The 21,763-nt window shown below is 40.7% G+C and overlaps 1 protein-coding gene across 2 annotated transcripts in view; it reads left to right on the plus strand.

Moving 5' to 3' along the window:
- Positions 1–825: 825 nt before the first annotated feature.
- The window catches only part of FERMT1 (FERM domain containing kindlin 1), a 35,712-nt gene continuing 14,774 nt past the window's right edge, over positions 826–21,763 (plus strand). Inside the window, exons 1-7 of one of the 2 annotated variants that reach the window (XM_083349303.1) lie at positions 826–885; positions 4,871–5,025; positions 7,311–7,544; positions 13,765–13,917; positions 16,520–16,733; positions 17,473–17,575; positions 20,697–20,804. In XM_083349303.1, the coding sequence (XP_083205429.1) occupies positions 4,875–5,025; positions 7,311–7,544; positions 13,765–13,917; positions 16,520–16,733; positions 17,473–17,575; positions 20,697–20,804 (963 nt within the window). In that variant the 5' untranslated portion in view covers positions 826–885; positions 4,871–4,874. The remainder of the gene's footprint in view (positions 886–4,870; positions 5,026–7,310; positions 7,545–13,764; positions 13,918–16,519; positions 16,734–17,472; positions 17,576–20,696; positions 20,805–21,763) is intronic. The other variant, XM_083349304.1, reaches the window with a different exon arrangement.

Here is a 21,763-nt window from a genome sequence, read left to right on the forward strand (position 1 = left end):
AAACCTCTCCTTTTCCCCTCAGCATGGCTGGCTCAGGAACTCTGGGAGTTGAAGTCCACGAGTCATAAAAGAGCCAAGGTTGCCTACCCCTGGACTAGAATAAGGGTGCAGGTTATTAGCATATGGCAGGGGTAGACAACCTTGGCTCTTTTATGACTCGTGGACTTCCAGAATTCCTGAGCCAGCATGGCTCAGCTTGGAAACCTCTCCCTTTCCCCTCAGCGTGGCTGGCTCAGGAACTCTGGGAGTTGAAGTCCACGAGTCACAAAAGAGCCAAGGTTGCCTACCCCTGATCTAGCCACAGAAATGCTGGACTACCTGCATTTAAAATATTCCGAGGGCGGACCTGCAATCTTCGAAGGCTGCAGCTCTCGTTGCTGCAGAAGGCTAAAAAAGCGTCTGAGCTACAGCTCCCGTGTACTCTCTTGCCTTGCTTCCTGGTGCCAGACTAAATAAGCCAGGGGTCTTCAAACTGGGCCACTTTAAGACTTGTGGACTTCAACTCCCAGAATTCCTCAGCCAGCAGGGCTGGCTGAGGAATTCTGGGAGCTGAAGTCCACAAGTCTTAAAGTGGTCCAGTTTGAAGACCCCTGAAATAAGCCATCTGATCCCAGCCATGCTCAAATACCCCACCCCACCCTGCTCGCGGGGGTCTCTAAAACCGACGGAGGAGGAGGAGGAGGAAGAGGCAGCCACAACTAACTGGGACACCTGCTGCTGTTCGCGGCCCCACCGCTTTGGAAGGTGGGGCTGGGAGAGCGGCTGAGGTAAGCCACCTCCTCCGTCCTAACTACTCGAACCTGCGCCAGGCTCTAGTAGTCGGCGTCCAGGAGTGGCGGCGGGAGCGGCGTGCGCGAGTTCTGGGCATTTCCCGTGGCTGAGCTGGTAGGAAAATTTCAGCCGTTGACTTAACTCGGCTTCTCCGGAAAGTCGGGGATTTATTTTTTTTTCGTCCGACGGGGAATTACGAGCTTGATTGTAACCAATGGGATATCGTTTAGGCATATGCTTTGTGAATACGAAGGGAGGCGTACTAGCTTATTGGCTGTATTCATACAAGACTCTTAACCCGGGTAGGGTAAATTCCCGCAACGTGCAATGTTTGTCCGGGCTCGGCATTGTGCGTTGCTTGGTTTTTGAAGCCTCTCAGCCCTTGGGCAAACTCCCAAGAGCGTTTGGTTAGGCTGTGATGATTCTTTTAAAAAGCAAAATGTCCAGGTCAGCCGCTTAACGGCGACTCGGCACGGCGTGCAAGGTTAAAAAAAAAAAACACAACCCATTAGACCAGGGGTCTTCAAACTTGGCCCTTTTATGACTTGTGGACTTCAACTCCCAGAATTCCTCAGCCAAGCACGCTGGCTGAGGAATTCTGGGAGTTGAAGTCCACAAGTCATAAAAGGGCCAAGTTTGAAGACCCCTGCATTAGAGAATCCAGCTAATGCAAAGAAATACATATTTCTGAATAGATATTCCCTTTGAGCCGCGGTCCGCTAAAATTGATAGAAAGGAAAGGAAATGCTAAGGCTCCTGTGCCGTACGCGAATCAGGCGCTCGTTTTAAGCATTTTGCCAAAACGTGAAAATTAGGTGGCTGCTCTAGGGTTGGCTTGTTTTAATAGGCTTCTTCTTTTCAAACCTCCGCAAGTCTCGGCTAAAATGGCATCGGATCTTGCTGGACGCTAACGTAGTTTTACGTGAAGAAACGAACACACGTGGTCTCCGAGTCCCGTTCAAAGGAAGGCGGCGATTAAAATGTCAGCGAGAGTATTATCCCAAGGGCAGACGGCCGGACCGAGAAGGCGCACCGCCTGGGTCCCGTCTCATTCAGATGGCTCTCTCTTAGCAACGGCACCTGGCGCCCCTCGGACAATGCACGGAGGGTAACAATGGGACAAAAAGCGGTCCCTCAGCTAGCCAAGCCCCCTTGGGTCAGTGTACTTGCAGGAAGCAGGACAGCTGAACCAGTCAGGAGGTACAACTCGTTGGGGCCTTTAAAAATGCTCATCTTGCCTCTTTCGAGCCCCAAGTGGAAAGGCATCGTTTCTCTGTTGAAAGCGAGGATGCGGTGGTGTCAGTGCAACGAACGTATTTGTAAGCCAAAACCCTGGAGTAGGAAGCGGGAGGCATGTTTTAAAACAGTGGTCCTCAAACTTAGCCCTTTTATGAGTTTTGGACTTCAACTCCCAGACTTCCTCAGCCAGCATGCCTGGCTGAGGAATTCTGGGAGTTGAAGTCCACAAGTCATAAAAGGGCCAAGTTTGAAGACCCCTGTTTTAAAAGCTCAGACGCAATCTTCCAAAAACACTTTGAAATATGGACTGGCCTGGAGACGTTGGGCCCCGAATTACTTCCTTTTGTTTTATTTTATTTTCCCTCACCACACTTCAGGAAGTTCAGGATAACCTTTTTCACAACCTTTTCGGTTGTGACGGACATAGGTAAATCACTGAGAGCATTTCTCAGAGTGTTGAATTCTAATTGCCATTGTTCTGATCCGGCAGTGTATCAAGAACCGTGTTTCTTTACCTTGGTAGCTTGAAGATGACCTTTGCTCCTTCCAACGCGGTCTGAAGACCTACCTATTTGAGCAAGCCGGCCTGGCCTGATGGGGGATGTGCTGGGGTTTTTATTGGGGATTTTTAATATTATTCTACTGTTTTTAGCTCAGGCTCTTATTTAATTCTTTTTTAATTTTTGTATTCTGTATTTTTTATGTGCCCTGTTCACCGCCCTGAGTCCTTCGGGAGAAGGGCGGTATACAAATATAATAAATGAAATGAAATGAAGATGTGTGGACTTCAAATCCCAGAAATCCCCCCCCCCTGCCAGCATTGCTGACTGGGGAATTCTGGGAGTTAAAGTCCACACAATCTTCAAGCTGCTAAAATGAACAATGAGGGGTTAGAGCTTGTGTGTTTTTTCTCATAATTCTAAGAGTTGAGAACTAAATGAAATAGGAAAATATTAGAATCTTCCAAAATAAGACGTGGAAGAAGATTTTACTAATTTAAATCTTTGAATGTCGTGGCTTCACAGAACAGTAGAAATGCTCTTGCAATAATATAAAATGGGGTTCCTACAATCTTCAAATGAGGTTGCTCTTCGAGGATATTAAAAAACTAGACGTTCTGGCATAGTTGTTCTTTGTTTAAATGATGATGATTAAGGTTGACATTCTATTTCATTAGTTCTGTTCAATCTATCTAAATTTTGTTAATCAGGTTAGTATAATAAAATTCACAAAAACATGATGGTGAATGTGCATTTTTAGAAAAAGTTGCTGGGAGAGTTATATAAAACCAAGAAGGAGGTGGTGTCCTGTTGGGATCTAATGCTTCAGCTGAAGTTTAACTAATAAGAAATAAAATACATACAGCTAATCCTCAATTTACAACCACAATTGATCCCAAACTTTCTGTTGCTAAGCAAGGCGGTTGTTAAGTGAGTTTTGCCCCATTTTATGATCTTTTTTGCCACAGTTGTTAAGCAAATCACTGCAGTTATTAAGTGAATCACAGGGTTATTAAGTGAACCTGGCTTCTTACCATTGACAGCTTGACAAGCTGGCTGGGAAGATTACAAATCCACATGACACCAGGACAATGCAGCTGACATAAATAAATGCCAGTTGCCAAGTACCTTTAACCACATGCTGCAACAGTCTTAAGTGTGAAAACTAATCATAAGCCTTTTTTCAGTGCCTTTGTCATTTTGAACAGTCACTAAATGAATAGTTTTAAGTCAAGGATTACCTGTATATTGACTGTGATATACAGAAGTACTTCTAAATGTTTGCTTGGGGATGCAACACATCGCTTAGATGTTAAAAACAAATACAGCAAATTTATGAGAGATTGCTTTTGTGGTTTGCAGACTAGATGGTTTCGAACTTGGTACAGTACCACAAGTACAAACCTATTATTCTCAGTCCTTAAAAGACAGAAAGCATTTATTTTGAATGTATCCCAACATGGTTAAGAGGCTGCTATTCCACATTCAAGGGGGGGGGGGGAAAGTAAGCTGGAGCCATTATCAAGCTGAAAAATATTCCTTAACAATGATCCTCCTATGAAATTTAGCCCCTGCAGTCAAGCAGAGTAAAACAACTCTTAGGAATTGTTAAAGGATGTCTGAAAAGACCGCAAATTGTTAGTTACTTAATAGACTGTTGTGTGTTTTACTGCCAGACAGTGGGAGGAATGCTTGTGGAATCTTCTGCCTCAGGTGCCAAAATAACATCAGCAGCCTTGGGTGTTGTGTCTCCACAATGTGTCTGTGCATGCTTGTGCACATGTCCACCCCAGGGAGCAAACATTCTAGAACTGGCCTGTTAGGAGATCAGATTAGATTTCCAGGAGCTGATTCATCACATCAAAAGTGAACAGAGGAGCCTGTTGTTGTTGTTGTTGTTGTTTTCCCTTCCAGGATAGCGTCTTTAGCCAGATTAAGCAGACTTAAAATTTTATTTATTCATTCATGCATTCATTCATTTAACAAATTTATATAGTTACCCCTCACATAATGACACAGTGACTCTGGGCAAGTACAACAAAGCTAAACAATATATAGAAAACATTACTAGTATTATTGTTTGTTGTTTTAAAATGTTAAAACTCTAAAAAAAGCACAAAGCTAAAAGAGAAAAATTATATTGGGTGAGGAGCAGATGTTAATAACAATGAAGCCACCTCAATATTTCACCATGCTCTTAGAGAACAATGACAAGAGAGAGAGAGAGAGAGAGAGAGAGAGAGAGAGAGAGAGAGAGAGAGAGAGAGATTAGATATAGATATAGATATAGATATAGATGATATAGATATAGATATATACTTGTTTTTAAATTTTGGAACAAATGTTGGAATTTCCAACAGGGCTATGATTTCTTTAAATGAATATGGTTCCAATTCCTGGGAGCTCAAGGTCACAGTTGATCATCACAATGGAGAAGAACAAAAAGAGATTACCCTTCAAGTATCAGGGGAGCTTCATGTCGGAGGGTTGATGCTCAGACTTGTGGAACAAATTGGTGAGTATAGTGTTTTTAAAGGACAGAAGAATTCAGGCAAACTGAAGCAACCCCAAAATAATATATATGTCCCTAATAACTCTAAAAATACAAATCCCAGGCATATTTGTGCAATAGTATAAAATCCTTGAACTCTGGGATAATTGTAAAACAGCTGTTTATTGTTTAAAAACCATAAAACAATAAAATCAACCATTTATAAAATCTAAAAATCGGCTGTCTTAGCTTTTGCTGATCCACTGTCAGCATCATCAGAGTAGACATTAGGGAGTGGGCATTTTGCTTATAAACCCAGTTTTATATAGCAAACTCCCCACCCCCTAATGCCTACTCTGATGACACTGACAGTGGATCAGCGAAAGCTAAGACAGTCGATTTTTAGATTTTATAAATGGTTGATTTTATTTTATGGTTTTTAAACAATAAACAGCTGTTTTACAATTATCCCAGAGTTCAAGGATTTTATACTGTTGCGCATGCTTGTGTGTGTGTGTGTGTATATATATATATATATATATATATATATATATATATATATATATATATATATATATATATATATATATATATATATATATACATGCATATATATATATATATATATACACATGCATATATATATATATATGCATCTTTGGTTATTCGGGTTTTTCCCCGCGTAGAACTATATATATATATGTCAAATGCTTGTTAACTATTTTTAGATTACCTTGCTAGGCCCCAAACATGGGACAAATCTTTATTTCCTATGTCAGCCTAACCTGAAGGCCATCGACAGGCAGTAGTCACACCAGTGACAGCTCATATTTGTGTAAATTTTAAATTGCAAACAAAAAATTAAGGGAGACTGATATGCATTTCAAACTTATTAGTTTTCATCAGTCAGCCATACCCTTCTGAGATTCGAACCTACATACACATACATATATACACATATATACACATACACACACACATACATATATATATACACACATACATACATATACACACATAAACACAGAGAGAGAGAGAGAGGAGCAGCTCATTCTATACTGTATATACAAGTGAAATTGGAACCTCCCAAGTAATATACATATTTTGTGTGTTTTGAACTCATGTCCCTGAATGCAGAAAGCAGATAGCAAAAAAATCTGCTTTTCTATTCATTATTTATTTTTCACATTTTTGAACCACTCACCTCCCTCAGGGTGGGAGGGAGCTACTGAGCAGACATCCTGGGCTATTGACACTGTGCTTCTAGTGAGGAAGCCTAGGAAAATCTAAAAGCTCTGCAGGTTTCTGCATAGCACATCACTTATACAGCTGCCCATTTACCGCAACTTGTTTCATGCTGTTATGTCTACAACCATACTAAAAACATCTGCTGGGAACAACCCAGACAGCATATGTTTGGAGTGTTGCGGAGGTCATAACAAGCAAGGACTGACTTATAAGAAAAGCCAGAATCACATATTAAGTCAGATTTGGGTATTTATATATAGCAGGCATTGACTTAATGGCATCAGTAGGCAGAATGAAAAGCAAGAATAGAAATTACGGGTTGCATAATTTCTATTTATAGTTGTTTCTATTTATAGTAAAAAATAAGAAAGGGCAAATGTTAAGCCCAGGAAGATTATGTGTTATCAAGTCAGGGTTGACTCTTCACAACCACATTATCTCCAGGATGCTCTGACCCCAATCCCCAGTCTTCCAGTCTTTGAATAGTACACCCATCACCACTGTACTGGTTAAGATATAGAACATACCCAAAGCCACCTAATCCATCAGGCAAAGTCAGTAAGTTATAGATATGCCTGAGGGCTAGTATTTGTTAGATTTATATCTCACCTTTGTTTAAAACTTCAAGGTAGGCATAAATAGGTCCTCCTCCCACTTTTCCCAATAACCACCCATGAGGTAAGTTGGAAACACTAGATACAGAAAATCACTTCTAACCTGGTGAGGGCCTGTCTATCAGCCTGTTGCTTTTTCTGCCTTTTTTTTAAGGCTAGATAGCTTACAGATAGTTCTAGTGGAATACATATCGTCAGTGGTGGGATTCAGATATGTGAACCACCGGTTCTCTGTATCGATGCCGCTTCCAGAAGTCCATTCTGGGCCTGGGCAACAAAAAATTAGCTACCGGTTCTGCCGAAGTGGTGCGAACCGGCTGAATCCCACCACTGCATATCGTGTATAACCAGGTCCTCAGCTCTGTGGTATTTTTCAGAAGAAGCATTTGTGGTATCCTTCTCAAAATTCCTGCTTTGCTTTATTTTTCCTTTTATTTATTTTTTTAGGGATATCACAAGATTGGTCAGACTATGCCATTTGGTGGGAGCAAAAGAAATACTGGCTTCTGAAAACTCATTGGACACTAGACAAATATGGAGTGCAAGCAGATGCCATACTCTTGTTTACCCCTCAGCACAAAATTCTTCGCCTTCGCTTGCCAAGTATGAAAACTGTGAGACTGAATGTCAGCTTCTCTTCCGTGGTATTCAGGGTTGTTGGGGACATCTGCAAGAGCCTGGGTGAGTGGTCTTCACCTATTCCGCCCTGATGTGCTTCCGGCACATGTTGTAACTGATGTCCAGATGTCTGTCTTGGGAATGTTCCACTTTATGTCCGAATTCTCATGGAACACTGTTTCCAGCAGTAACAGAAGCATAACCGGATGATTTGATGAACATGGTCCATTTAGTACAGGGGGTACCTGTGAGCTTTGCAATGAACTAATAAGGTTATTAATAATAAGGATAGTCAGCTTCTTCATTACTTTCATAAATATTCCCTCATATTTCCCTAAGTATGAGAGCCAGTTTGTTGTAGCGGTTAAGGCACCAGGCTAAAATCTGAGAGACTATGAGTTCTAGTCCCACCTTAGGCACGAAAGCCGGCTGGATGACCTTGAGCCAGTCACTCACTCTCAGCCCTAGGAAGGAGACAGTGGCAAATCATTTCTGAAAAACCTTGCCAAGAAAACTGCAGAAACTTGTCCAGGTAGTTGGCAGGAGTCAGGACTGACTTGAAGACACACACACAAAAATTCTTTAAGTAAATCAGAAATTAATCCCTTGATATTCAGAGTGATGGCTTTCACCATGCGTCATGTTCACCCATTCAGATGCAGCCTTTACTGCTACAGAATAGCAGCCCCAATGAGATATGAAGACATATTGCTTCTCTCTCTTTGGAAGTTTATGAGAAAATAGATTTTGTTCAATAATTGTAATATATTAAACATTTTTTCATACAACACTGAGTCACTTATTTTGAGAAGAGCATTTTTCCCCATTACTATGTTTTTATAGCAAGTCCAAGATATAAGATATAAGGATCAAGGTGCCCATCTACTTTGAATCGAACTGTGATTGAATTTTGCTTCAACACTGGCATCTTCCCACATTGAGCAGACAGATGCAGAAGAGAAGAGGGCTCTTGAATTTTTAACATTTCAATACAAGTACCTTGTCATGCAAATTATAGTTGGTGGCTAGGGCATTTCCATACCATGGAGACAGCCTCTCTGCTTCTTTTAAGCCTTTTATCTATGGAATTCTCTCCTGGAATTCTAAGACAGTATAACCAGATCCTCACATCTGAAAGTTAACCAGGTTGAGGAAAGGACAGTTACTGTGTATTGCCGGTTCAAGATCCTAAAGTTTGTGTATTTGATTTACAATTCTAAAATCCATTGAAAGTAAAAGGAAAATGAGAGCAAAATGTGGGCTGTGCAAGATAATAGTTTGATTTTTAAAGACAGTTTAGCTCAGCCCTTCAGCTCCATAGATAGCTTGAGAAATTATTCTAACCATTTTATTATTATTATTATTATTATTATTATTATTATTATTATTATTGTTGTTGTTGTTGTTGTTGTTGTTGTTGTTGTTGTTGTTATTATCATTATTATTATTATTAAAAAGGGAGGGGGTTTCAGATCAGCATCCTTGAGAGAAATTGCCACTGAATCCTGCATTCTCTCAAATATAAAGAAAATAGGATTTTGGCTGAATAAGACCAATAACTTTTGTTCATACAAGTGTAATAATAAATGAAAAAAGCATTTGGAGCTTATTTTACCCGAAGCAAATCACTCACTTTATTCTGAGGTATTTCTGCATAGTTGCCCATTACTGCTTATTGTTTTCACCCACTCAAGAGGAACATCAATTACATGTTTTAAAAAGCAGAACAAGATGTGTCTACACATATCTCGGGATGAAGGGGAGGCAGGATAGGACTCGCAGTGCAAAGAGCCATTCCTACTATACGTGAGACTCTTATCGGTTAGAAGAATCATCATTCACAAGAGGAAGTAATACAAGACCTTTGATCAGGAAGACATCCATCTAGACATCCAGACTGCCTGAGGCCTTATTTTGCATGCTTTTGCAGGCCCCCAAACCACATGGTATCATTTAATGGTAAAGTCCCCAAACAGCCACAAGACTCCCTGTCCATGTTCAGTGGAAACCTTTAAAAACCCAAAAATGTGTTTGAAACTCCTGAACATAGATAATTGCGCAAAGTCAGGTTGTTGATTCCTAATGGGACATTGGATAGTTGCTCTGTAGTGTTGGTCCCTGTAATGTAACAACAGTATTTCTTTTGTTTCGGCTCTCATATACAATTAGTCACCCAAAGTTAGAATGAAAGGGACAGAAAGTACCTTGTAGATCATCTAATCAGGGATCCCCAAACTCTTCACCTCATCAACCCCTTCATACAGTTTCAGATTATTCATCAACACACACAGCCCAAGACACCTATGTTAAAATAATTTCATAAATACTACTTTAACTAATGGTACTATGAATAACAACAACAATGGACCTTTGAGGACCAATAGTGACCCTGAGAACTCTCATCTAGTCTAAACCTTGTCAAGCAAGGAATTCTGGACTGAGATAATCTTGTGTGTATAATTTTGCTCCCTTCCTTCCCATCTTTTATTATTTTTAGTGTTAATATTTATTGTTTTGATTGTTTAATCTTATTTTTACATAGTTGTATGCCTCCTAGAGTCGCCCCTTGGTGAGAAGGGTGGCCTACAAATTTAAAAAATAAATAAAATCCATAATTGCAGCATGCCTGACAAACCGTCAGCCTCAAAGATCACCAACAAAGAGGAGTCTATAGTTTATCTTGTGTATTTGATATTGGTTGAATTTTTTAATGTCATGAGTTCTGTTGGTTGATCTTGATAAATAAAACATATCCGTAAGATAAAAATAAGTTATGGTTCAACAGATAAATCTATTTATTTACAGCTGTACGTTAAAGAGCAGAAAGTTCTAAAATAATTATAGTGGATATTGCATTACCTTCATACTGATTTCCAGGTTCAGAGATCTTTGAACTCAATAGTTTGGAGCCAATGTTGAGGATTGCTGTTTCAAAGTTATGAAGTTGTGCACAAACATAATTTCAGTTTATCAATGTACACCTCCCCAATGATATGCTACATTTTCTGTAGATGGAATGTATCACCTCAAGCCATGTTAGCAGCTGTGCAATTCGCAATATAAATTCCTAGCACATGTCTGTAAACATACTACAATTACAATGATTAGAGCCTTGGGTATTGCTTAACCAGGAATTTATCTCTGAAATATTCCTAACCACAAATAAGACTTGTACCAGCCTGCAGAAAAGGATTGTAGGTGTGTGTAGATGAGTAGATGTGTGTATATGACTGCAGTGACAGAATAAAATATTGTTTTCTATAAATGCTGTAGAAGTCTTCTGTAGTACAAGTACTAGCCACTGATTCATTTGTTAGATATGAGAAAATCAAATCAAAATCCTTCTTTCATAGATAAAAGATCATGTTTTTTTCTTCACATGTGCAAATATAACTGCAAATTACACCTCAGTGAATTGTATTATTTGAACAGGAAATGGCCTGCTATCACCACTTTAGATGAAAATGTGAGTGAGGTAGATAAAGTTAGGGATCTGTATAGAACAGCAAGGAATGGTTTGCTGAGTTTTAACAAGCACACTGTAGGTGACATGATTGAATGAATTCTGGCTTTTTCATAACCTGAGAACATTGTTGATTTGCTGGAGATTAGCAGAATAGAATTGCCTTTTTTTATAGATAGAAAGAATAGGAATTATGGGGTAACAGATCTGGAAGTTCCTAGGCTTGAGAAGACCATACCAGAGAGACAGATGGATAACTGAGTAGATGTCTGACTGGCTGGAGTGAGAAGATACAGCAAAAAGGATCTGCAAATTAGGTTTTTAAAATGAATTTCTACCTTGCATGCCCCTGAATGCCACAATGGGTCTTAACGGGACTCCTTCCTTGTGTATCTTTGGCAGACCGTAGAACCTCGCCATTGCCGAGTCTCTTGGCCGTATGGCCCTCAAATCCTCTTTTCCCCCGTCCTCTAAGCCTTTCTTTGTTAAGCTGGTTCTTAATGGATGTTGTGGGGTCTTTTGTGATTACCCTGTATGCGCTGGCGTCACTAAGTAGGGATCGGGCCTTGCGGTTGTATTTGGTCTTATCCATAACGACCGTGGCCCTGCCCTTGTCAGCTGGTAGGATGACGATGGAGTTATCCTTCCATAGCTCCTCCAGGGCCTTCCTCTCTCTCTTGCCGGTAGAATATGACGTTGTTTACGGCCCGTGAGTAGTCCCGTGACTCGTTGTCTTATGGAATTTCTTACCTCATCGCTGGTGGTTATGCGTTGTATTGCGGGTTCTACGGCTGCTGTGAAGTCAGTGGGTTGTGTGCATCCATTACGTTGAGGCCCATGTCCCATTGTAGAAGCCTAGTTTCTTCAGGCAACAGAATTTCATTTTTAACGTGGGCCAGTGTGCTCAGAGTAAAAAATGACAATAAAGGTTATCTAATCTAAATAAGAGTTTGGGGTCAGTTTTGGGTCACTGACCATAAGGAGAGTGTTGTGTGGTGGAGAGTTAAGACTGGATCATCTCACATCTCCTTTCTGCTGCTTTTATCAGCTGGGCTAGGTGGTACCTTTTTCCTCTCAGAGGCCATTGGAAGAAAATGCCTTCAAAACAGAAGCAGCAGGGCCATCTCCATTTGATGTGTGTGGAATATGCCTTTCCCCTCAAACAATTGCAGCAGTTAAAGGAATGAAAGGATAACGTGGTTTCTGGGAAACCAAGAGCAACAATGTCTAGCTTCATTAGAATTCTTTCAAGGAAGGTCACCTCTAGACTATTTGTTTGATTCTTGTCAAACCTGGTGTTTGAATTAGATCCACCTGCTTCCATTGTTACTTATCGTTAGATAAGTGGTTTAACATTAAGAATTGGTTCCTGGTTGTCTTCCTTTTTCTCCCTCTGCCCTTTTTTCCCCCTCTTGTAAAGTCTTCTTACATTGTTAGACCGTAGGACAGATGCTGTCTTCTTTTATTCATTGTCTCCTTTCTAGCTGAAAAGTTGGGTTTAAATGTTTTCACAGAATAAAGTTAAAGCGAAAGCAGGTGCACTTCCAGTAAGCGCTAATGTTTTATTTGCCTACTCCATAATCCTGTTTCTCTGCTTCTTGTCCTCGCCAACTTTTTGAAACAAAATACTTTAATGGAAAGGTAATATTCTTCTCTGTTCCATTTATTAAAAATTTATCAAAAATTAACCCCGTAGCTGATTTCAAAAGTAGAGAAATTCCTTTGGTAGTGAGGGATGTTTGCCTGGTTCTACTTTGCAAAATTATTATTATAGCTGGTCACACCGGCAGCCACATGTTTAGACTGGTTTAGCATTTGTGCCCATCTAGCAAGTCCTTCTCAAGGACCTGGGAGAGGCAGATGTTATTTAATATATATTAAAGATATTATTGCAGGATGTAAATGTTTCCAAGTAAATGATTTTGTCAATGCCAATGTTGGTACTATTGTTGTCATCATCATCATCATGCCACTTAAGGATTCTGGGCTGCTCAGAAAATTAAAAGAAATTACAATAAAACACACACACAAAGTAAGCAATATCTCTCTGCAAAAAAGACCTGAGCAAAAAAACCCCAGTCTTCACAGTTCTTCTAACCAATAGGGGGAGGGGGCATCCAGATCTCAGGGGGAATCTTGTTCTGAAGGATAATACTACAGGATAGAATTATGTGGGCAGATATTATGGGAGATATGAGGTCCCTCAAGTAACCAGACCTATGTCATGTAGGACTTTATAGGTAATCAGCACCTTGAATTGCACCCAGAAGCAAATACTCCCCAACTAACATCAACTGCAGCTGGCCCTGGAGAAAGATCCACAACCTTTGGTGCAACTCACAAGGATACCATGGTCAACTTTACTGAAAGCCACTTGACAGGTCAAGAAGCACTAGGATGGATGCACCATCGCCACCCTGACACAATTGATTCAGGCTGTCTCAGTACTAAACCCTGGTCTGAAACCCAACTGAAATTGGCCTTCATAATGTGTTTCCCTTAGGGTTCTCACCACCTTTTCAACTACTTTCCCCAAAAACAGATGGTTGGAGACTGATGGTAGTTGTCAGAAGCCATTGGCTCCAAAGATGGCCTCTTGAGGAGACACATCACCATTTCTTTCCAGGCAGGAAAAACTCCTTTTCTCAAAGAAACCAATAACCATGGTATGGGCCCAACCACGAGTCATCTTTTTGGCCCTTTAACAATCCGGGAGGGGGGGGCGGGGCAAAAGAACGTGATGTGTCAAATTGATGGATTCTCTTGGATGATAGAACCCACAGGTCTTCCAGCCTGTTGATATTTTCAACTGTGTTGCAGGTATTAGGCGATCAGAAGAACTGTCTCTGCTGAAGCCAACCAATGAGACAAAAAAGAAAAAAAGAAAAGACAAAGAGAAGGACAAAGACAAAGAACCAGTCATAGAAGATATTTTAAACCTGCACAATTCTCCAGTGAGTTTGGGATTGCCAGGTAACAGTGCAATAGACAATACTGATTTTATCAATTCTACTTATTTATTGGCTGCCTCCTCTATGCATTGAACTTTCAAAAGTAAGGGGGGGGGAAAGGCCATGTAATTAATTGGTTAAAGAAACCTTTGAGTTTGTTACTCTATAGTTAGTTTTTAACTTTGGCTGTACTGACTCAGAATGATGGGGATTATTGGGGATTGGAAATGCTGCCCTCAGGAAGACGTATTCACTTCAATTACACATTTTTAGGAATACGTATGAAGCTTTGACAATGACATGCAAGAATGTTTTTGGTAGGCTAGGAAAGTGAAACGGTTCTTCATTGGTTGCAGCTTTTTTTAAAAGACTTTGGTGTTCAAGGGAAATACCAGTTTAAACCACACCAACTCCTACTGCATATGTAATTTTCTTTCTACATTGCTGGTAGGCACAGCTTATGTGACCGGCATAAGTCCAGAGGGTCACTAGCTGGCAGGAAGTCTTTGCTTCCCATCTAATGGCTATCCCAGGGGTAGGCAACCTCGGCTCTTTTATGACTCATGGAGTTCAACTCCCAGAATTCCTGAGTCAGCTATGCTGACTCCATGAGTCATAAAAGAGCCGAGGTTGCCTACCCCTGGGCTATCCAGTATTTGGATGGAGCTCACTGATATGAGCTTCCGTGACGACTTATTAAACTTATTCTGCATTAGGGGTGTCCAATCTTGACAACTTTAAGTTGTCAAACCTGCAAACAACTCTAGCTGCAGCCATCTTTTTTTGTTTTTCAGTTGCCACAGCAATGGGAAGGAGGAGATGGATTCTTCTAGTTTAGTCATAACAATAACTTTCTTGTGGGAACCAAGGTCAAGCAGCCTAAGTGTTTGGCAGGCTGGAGCTACCGTTAGAGAGCCCGCCAAATTTCTTAATTGGGGATTGTGATTTATGACACACATAAGGGTGGGGAGTTCAACTTTTACTTTGTAACCTTTTTTGGGGGGGGATTTTCAGTCTTGGTTTCACCTTTGTTCGTGCTGATATTATGTAGCCATTAAAATTGTTCTTTGAGGAAAGCAAATGCCTCAGAGTTCTTATTTCTACTGGTCTCATCTATCGGAACCATGACATTAGACCACAAGTCTGGCTGACATCTCAACTGGCTGACATGACTGGCTGGGGAATTCTGGGAGTCAAAGTCCACAAGTCTTAAAGTTGACAAGGTTGGACACTTGACAAGGTTCTGCACTGTGAAAGATTTAAGCATTATTCTTTCCGTGTGCCCACTTGGGAGCATTCTCCCTTTTTTCTAGGGAAAGAATTGAAAAAACCTGAGAGCCATTCAATTCATGTCTGGCACAGTACCATCTATAGAATAATTATGGTTATTGATACATACTAGAAAGAAAACTGTTGTGGCGTCTGAAGTTAGAAAACTAAAAGTACATTTAACTAATTTTTTTTTGAGCAAGCACAATTACCCTTACAGATATAAGATTGCTAGAATTTTCCCAAAGATGCTTTTTGACGAGGCAACTGGACTTCCTTGTTTTTCTTTGAAGACGTTTCGCTTCTCATCCAAGGAAGCTTCTTCAGCTCCGAACTGAAGAAGCTTCTTGGATGAGAAGCGAAACATCTTCAAAGAAAAAAAAAGGAAGTCCAGTTGCCTCATGAAAAAGCATCCTTGGGATAACTATGACCTGGATGACCGAGAATCTCCATAGACGTTGCTGGATTTTAGTTTTCTATTGAAAGCTGCCTGTAAAACTATTAAATGGAATCCCCAAAGAGTTGTTTTTCAAAGACATATGGGTACCGTATTTTCCGGCGTATAAGACGACTGGGCGTATAAGACGACCCCCCAACTTTTGAGATGATTTTCAAGATTTTTCGTCTTATACGCTGGAAAATCAGCGAGCCCGGGAAGGCACGCCCTCCCCTCTCACTGTGGAGGAAGCAGGGCAGGCTGGCATCTGGCGGGAGCCAGCAGGGCAGTCCTGCACACGCGCATGCTCCCCGGTTCCTAAGGAGTCCTCGGGGAGCCATGGCAGGCGCCTCACGCTCTCCTCTCTTGAGGCAGCATTGGCAGAGCCGTCGGGCGGGAGCCGGCAGGGCAGTCCTGCGCACGCTGGGGAGTGCGTGCGTGTGCAGGACTGCCCTGCCGGCTCCCACCAGATGCCAGCCTGCCCTGCTTCCTCCACAGTGAGAGGGGAAGGCGTGCCTTCCCGGGCTCGCTGACTTGCAGCCAAGCTGGAGCCGAAAGGGGCTTTTCCTTCCCCCCCCCCTTTGGAATAGACGCAAGAGCTCCCGGGGTCTGGCGTTTGCAAGGGGGAGGGGCTGAGAGGCTCTTGGGGGTGGGAAGGGAGAGTCACGTTGGAGGGGGGACTGGACTAAAGAGGCTTGAAGTTGCTTTGCAAGAACGGGGGCTCTCGATTGATTTATGTACTATTTTCCGGCGTATAAGACGACTGGGCGTATAAGACGACCCCCCCAACTTTTGAGATGATTTTCATGGGTTAAAAAGTCGTCTTATACGCCGGAAAATACGGTAGTTTATATTAGAAAATCATCTCTTTTGACATTCAGTGATGCTATAGTTTTGTTTTCTGTTCTCACTATTTCAGCCAGTCCTGGCTTATATAGCAAGACCATGACCCCGACCTATGATCCCATTACTGGTTCTCCTCTCCCTTCCACCCTTACGTGGTTCAGTGACAGCCCCTTGGCACAACAGAGCTGGAGCACCCTTGCTTTTAGCCATCATAACTGTGCACCAGAGACACTTGCCAAAATGTATCAGCCTCGGACATTGGTCGACAAAGCCAATCTGAATGCTGGGTGAGGAATCTTTCTCTTTGAATACTAGCATTAGACCATTTTGACAAGCCAAGGCAATGTTGGTTACGTGTGGTGTGTGTCCATACACAAAGTATTAATTAGGTTATCTGGCAGTTTTCTCTGAAACTTAAGCCAAAAAAAAACAACAAAACCCCCTATTCCCTAGTAGATAAGTATAGGGATAAGTATACTTCCCAAGTATAATTTAGAATTTTCTTAGAAACAAGAACGTGAAGATTTGGGATGAATGAAAAGTAACACCTTGATGTATTCTGTTAGGAATAAAACAAGGCTCAAATTGCTCTTTGCGCTTTTGATTGTTCATAACTGGATTTCTCTCTTCTGAAACACAATTGTTTTTTTCAAAACACACATATTTTTCCTTTTATGCACATAGGATTTGTAATTTCTAAGTATGTTCATTTGCTAAAATTGAAAAACTATACAGCTACCTCTATTTCTGCTAAATGTTGTCCCAACCTTAATGCGGCTCACACCTTAAGGGACTACAAGGTCATAAAAAAGGAGTTTATTGAGGCTAACACTGTCAGGGCAACATCTAGTAATAGGCAGGAGCATTACAGTGTGTAGAAATATATTTCAGGCTTCCTTGCTATGACTGCATTTACTAAATCCTGTATTTCTCAGTCCTCCATACATTTCTGATATCTGTCTTTTTTCTCTTTTTTTGCAACTTGACATTTTTGTTTCTGTGGAATTTGTGTTCTCTTCCTTTCAGCTGGTTAGATTCATCTCGATCACTTATGGAACAAGATATCCAGAAGGACGATCAACTTCTACTCCGTTTTAAATACTATGATTTCTTTGATTTGAATGCAAAAGTAAGAAGTTCTTTAAGATTTCCAATTCGTCAATTAAAAAGCAAGTTTAAGAGCCCTGGTGGCACAGTTGTTAGAATGCAGTATTGCAAGCTACTTCTGCTGACTGCCAACTGCCAGCAGTTCGGCAGTTCGATTCTCACCGGCTCAAGGTTGACTCAGCCTTCCATCCTTCTGAGGTCGGTAAAATGAGGACTCAGGTTGCTGGGGGGGAAATATACTGACTCTGTAAATTGCTTAGAGAGGGCTGTAAAGCACTGTGAAGCGGTACATAAGTCTAAGTGCTATTGCTATTAAGGATTTCATTTTGTATTCACAACTGAATGTGGTCAAACCACAGCTTATAGATCGGAGTACAGTAATACTATATCAGTTCTATTTTAACATAAGTAAAATAAATGAAGTAGTGTAATGATTTTTTGTTGAATATTCTCTTTAGTTTGACTTACCTATTTGATTTTGGGATCGAGAAACTCCAGGCTGACTTAGGGTGTTCACAATATAAAAGAACAAAATAGAAATAGAGTAGAAACAAATGAATAGATGACATATCCATTCACAAAACACCAGTGAGTACAAACACATGCCCAATACATGCAACAAGCTCAAGCCCACCTAAGACCTAGGACACGGGTCAGCAACGCGTAGCTCTGGAGCCGCATGTGGCTCTTTCAGCCTTCTACTGCGGTTCCCAGTCCTCCTCCGCCATTTGCAGAGAGAGGCACTTGCACTTCCCTTCTCTCTCTCTCTCTCTCTCTCTCTCTCTCTCTCTCTCTCTCACACACACACACACACACACACACACTTTTACTTAACAGGGAAAGAGGACTGGGCAGACCAAGGGCAAGAGAGAGCCAGCCCAATAAGAATGTGTGTCAGCTTGTTGGAGAACAGCGTTAGGCCAGCTGGCCAGGTGAGCAGAAGATCGGAGAGAGGGAGGGGGGGAGAGAGAGAGGGAGGGGGAGAGAGAGAGGAAAGAGAGAAAGAGAGACGGCGAGAGAAAGAGGGAGAGAGGGAGAGGAAAGAGAGAAAGAGGGAAAGAGAGGGAGAGGAAAGAGAGATATAGAGAAAGAGACGGAGAGAGAAAGAGAAAGACAGAGAGGAAAGAGGGAGAGGGAGAGAAAAGAGAGGGGGGAGGGAGAGGAAAGAGAGAGAGAGGGAAAGGAAAGAGAGAGAGAGAGAGAGAGAGAAATAATGAGTATATATTGTCCTTACTGGACTTTTAGTAAAGAACGTTTAATGAGATATTTTGATTTTTTTAAATTAAGAGATGAGGTATGGGGATAATTATGCTGTATTTAAAGATGGTAGATAAGCTACTAAAATTGTTTTCACCTGTTGGGATGAAGGAGAAAGGTGTTGTTGTTTTTCCCCTTCTTTCTCCGCCATAAAAATTTCTTTGTAGCAGTTCATTGATTTCATAAATGCAACACACTATAGTTTTTTATACATAGCGTAAAGGTAGAAAAGGATATATGCAGCGTTATCTTCATTTTAAATGTCAAAAGGGTTTTGTGGCTTCCAGTGTTTTCTGTGAGAAACGGGTCCAAGTGGCTCTTTGAGTGTTTAAGGTTGCCGACCCCTGACCTAGGAGAATAGTTTTTAAAGCCTTCCAGGATACTATCAAAGTAAGAATGCTTCTCCATATCTCCCTGTCTTGCAAATTATCCTTGTTTTATCTTTGTACACTTACCGCTTCATAAATTGCCTTTTGTTGCATAATCTTATCAATGTTATCAAACAACTTTGTTTTGTGCTTCTTCTCAACCAGCTCATTCTTCTTCTATATACTTCCTTTGAGATCTGATGCTTATTCATTCTCTCTATTTAACCAAACCATCTGAACTTATTTCTTTCATACTGTACTTGCTATTCAGTTTTGTATTCAGCCTACATTTACTCATCCCCCATTCATTCCTCATGTTATCACTTCTTCGATTACTAAATATTTCTTAAATACTTCATTCCTACTATATTCAACTTATGTCTTTGTTTCTCTGGACAGACCCACCACTCATTTCCATATTCCATTTAAGTAGGCAGAAGCATGCTCTTACAGTCTTTTTTGCTTCTTTTGTTAAAGATTAATTTCTCCCAACAGCTCACTGTATTCATGTCCCCAAGCAAAATGTCTTTAATATCATTACAAATATTCCTTATATATTTAGCCATAAAAATACATTACACAAAAAGGAGGTCATCATACATCCTTCTTTAACTCCTTGCTCAATATTGAACAATCTTGAAAGCATTTATACCTATACTTATTTTACTTCCACCATACGCCTCTCTTACCAAATTTAACAGCCAACTTATTCCATATCTATGCAAAACATTCCCTATATCTTAGCTTATGTTTTGCTTAACTGACCCACTGAACAGCAAAAGCTCTGGTCAAAGTACCCTACCACCTAGCATAAAATTACAGTGAATCCATTTTAGTTTTTACCTTAATTCTTATTACCTTTTTGTTTGCATATTGGCACAATAATGGCATTCTTCTTATCATCTGCTATTGGTACTTTCTTCAGACATTAAGTAAGTTGCATAGCTACTCCCTGAGCAAACCATATGTATATTTTAACACTCAATCTGTACCTGCAGCCTTCTCATTTTTCAACATTATCACTTTATCAGTTTGTCTTGGACGTTAATATGTATGGCATTGTTCCAGTTCCACACATGAACATATCAGTATCATCCCTCTTACGGCTGTCTAAAATACTACTTATCTATTTCACCTTATAGAGCCATTAAACCTTCCCCCAAAGTCTGATCCTGGCACCACTGATTTTTGTCGTGCAGCTGTTGACACACAGTGCAAAATGTGCAGCTCTCTAACTGTGTGTGTTCTGTGCAGCTCTCTAGTTAACTAAAGTTATCCCGTCTTGATCATCATGACTGAGGGCCATCAAGATGGCAACCACGCTATTTTTTCCTCCAGGGTGATCTGTTCCCAACCGCATCCTTCAGGTCTTCCAACGGTGTGTCCTTCTTTGCTGAAATGGGAGTACAAAGTGTTTCAAAGGACTGTGTATCTGGAGGTAATTAGGCTGCTTAGCTGTTGCACCTATGGCAAAATCTGTTTATTTCTAATGCAGCCTGATGTGGCTTCTCTTGGCAGTATGATGCAGTACGGATCCACCAGCTATACGAGCAAGCTCGCTGGGCTATTCTGCTGGAAGAAATAGACTGCACAGAAGAAGAATCCTTCATTTTCGCTGCATTGCAGGCATGTACTTGATCTTGTTACAGGACCAGTTTTTTCCTGTTTGAAACAGCCACCTGCCAGAACATGAACACCCAAGGAGCAGGACTTGGATTGATTGTTCCAAGCAAGACCTTTCTCCTTCCTTTCTTCAGGAGTGATAAACTAGTTTGCTACTTCAAATTCTGTTTGCACATATGTCAATGATTAACGGAGGATATTTTATGGGGCGGCTAATTCAGATGTGGTAGAGCAACTGCAGCCGTACAAATGTTGAAATGTCTTACCTCCCGAATACAGAACATAGATTGATCACGATGTAATCCCATTTCCCAAATGGTGAGAACATATCATTAATCCCTAAAGTGCTAAATTTTGAGTTTTGAGCTTGGTAAGAGTCCTTCCTCAGATTGGAGGTCATACAAAAGGACAAAGGGCCCTTTTGCACATTTTGTTAACCAGGTTGGATTGTTTTCAGATCATTCCACAAATTAGTACTTCAGATATAAACCTAAACAATAATTGAACGACTGCCGTTCTCTGCATGTCTAATTGGACAACAGCAACAAGGAATTGAAAGGGATTTTATATTCTGAAAGAGTTTATGGGATTATCCCCTAAAGGTACCTAGCTGCACAAACTTCATTTTCATTGAGTATGCAAGGCAAACTTCTATAGGGAAGCTATTCTTTGGATGAATTGCTATAACTCACATATTTATGGAATGACCTTGTTTACTTTTTGGAATATTACGGTACTTTCCTGCTCTTTTATCTCTGTTCTTTTTTGCTCACCATTTTTTTCTTTTCTTTTTAAATTTATATTTATTAAGATATTTTTCACAGAATTAAATACAAATTAAAAGAAGGAAACAAGGAAGTGCAAAAACAGAATAGAGGGGGGAAAAACTAAAGTTAAGAAATATGACTGCTGACATTTTTCAACAGATAATTTACAAACGTATCGCTCTTCCTTCCTCTTAG

This window comes from Vipera ursinii (genome assembly GCF_947247035.1).
Source record: "Vipera ursinii genome assembly, chromosome: 1".
In the NCBI taxonomy this organism is placed as follows: Eukaryota; Metazoa; Chordata; class Lepidosauria; order Squamata; family Viperidae; genus Vipera; species Vipera ursinii.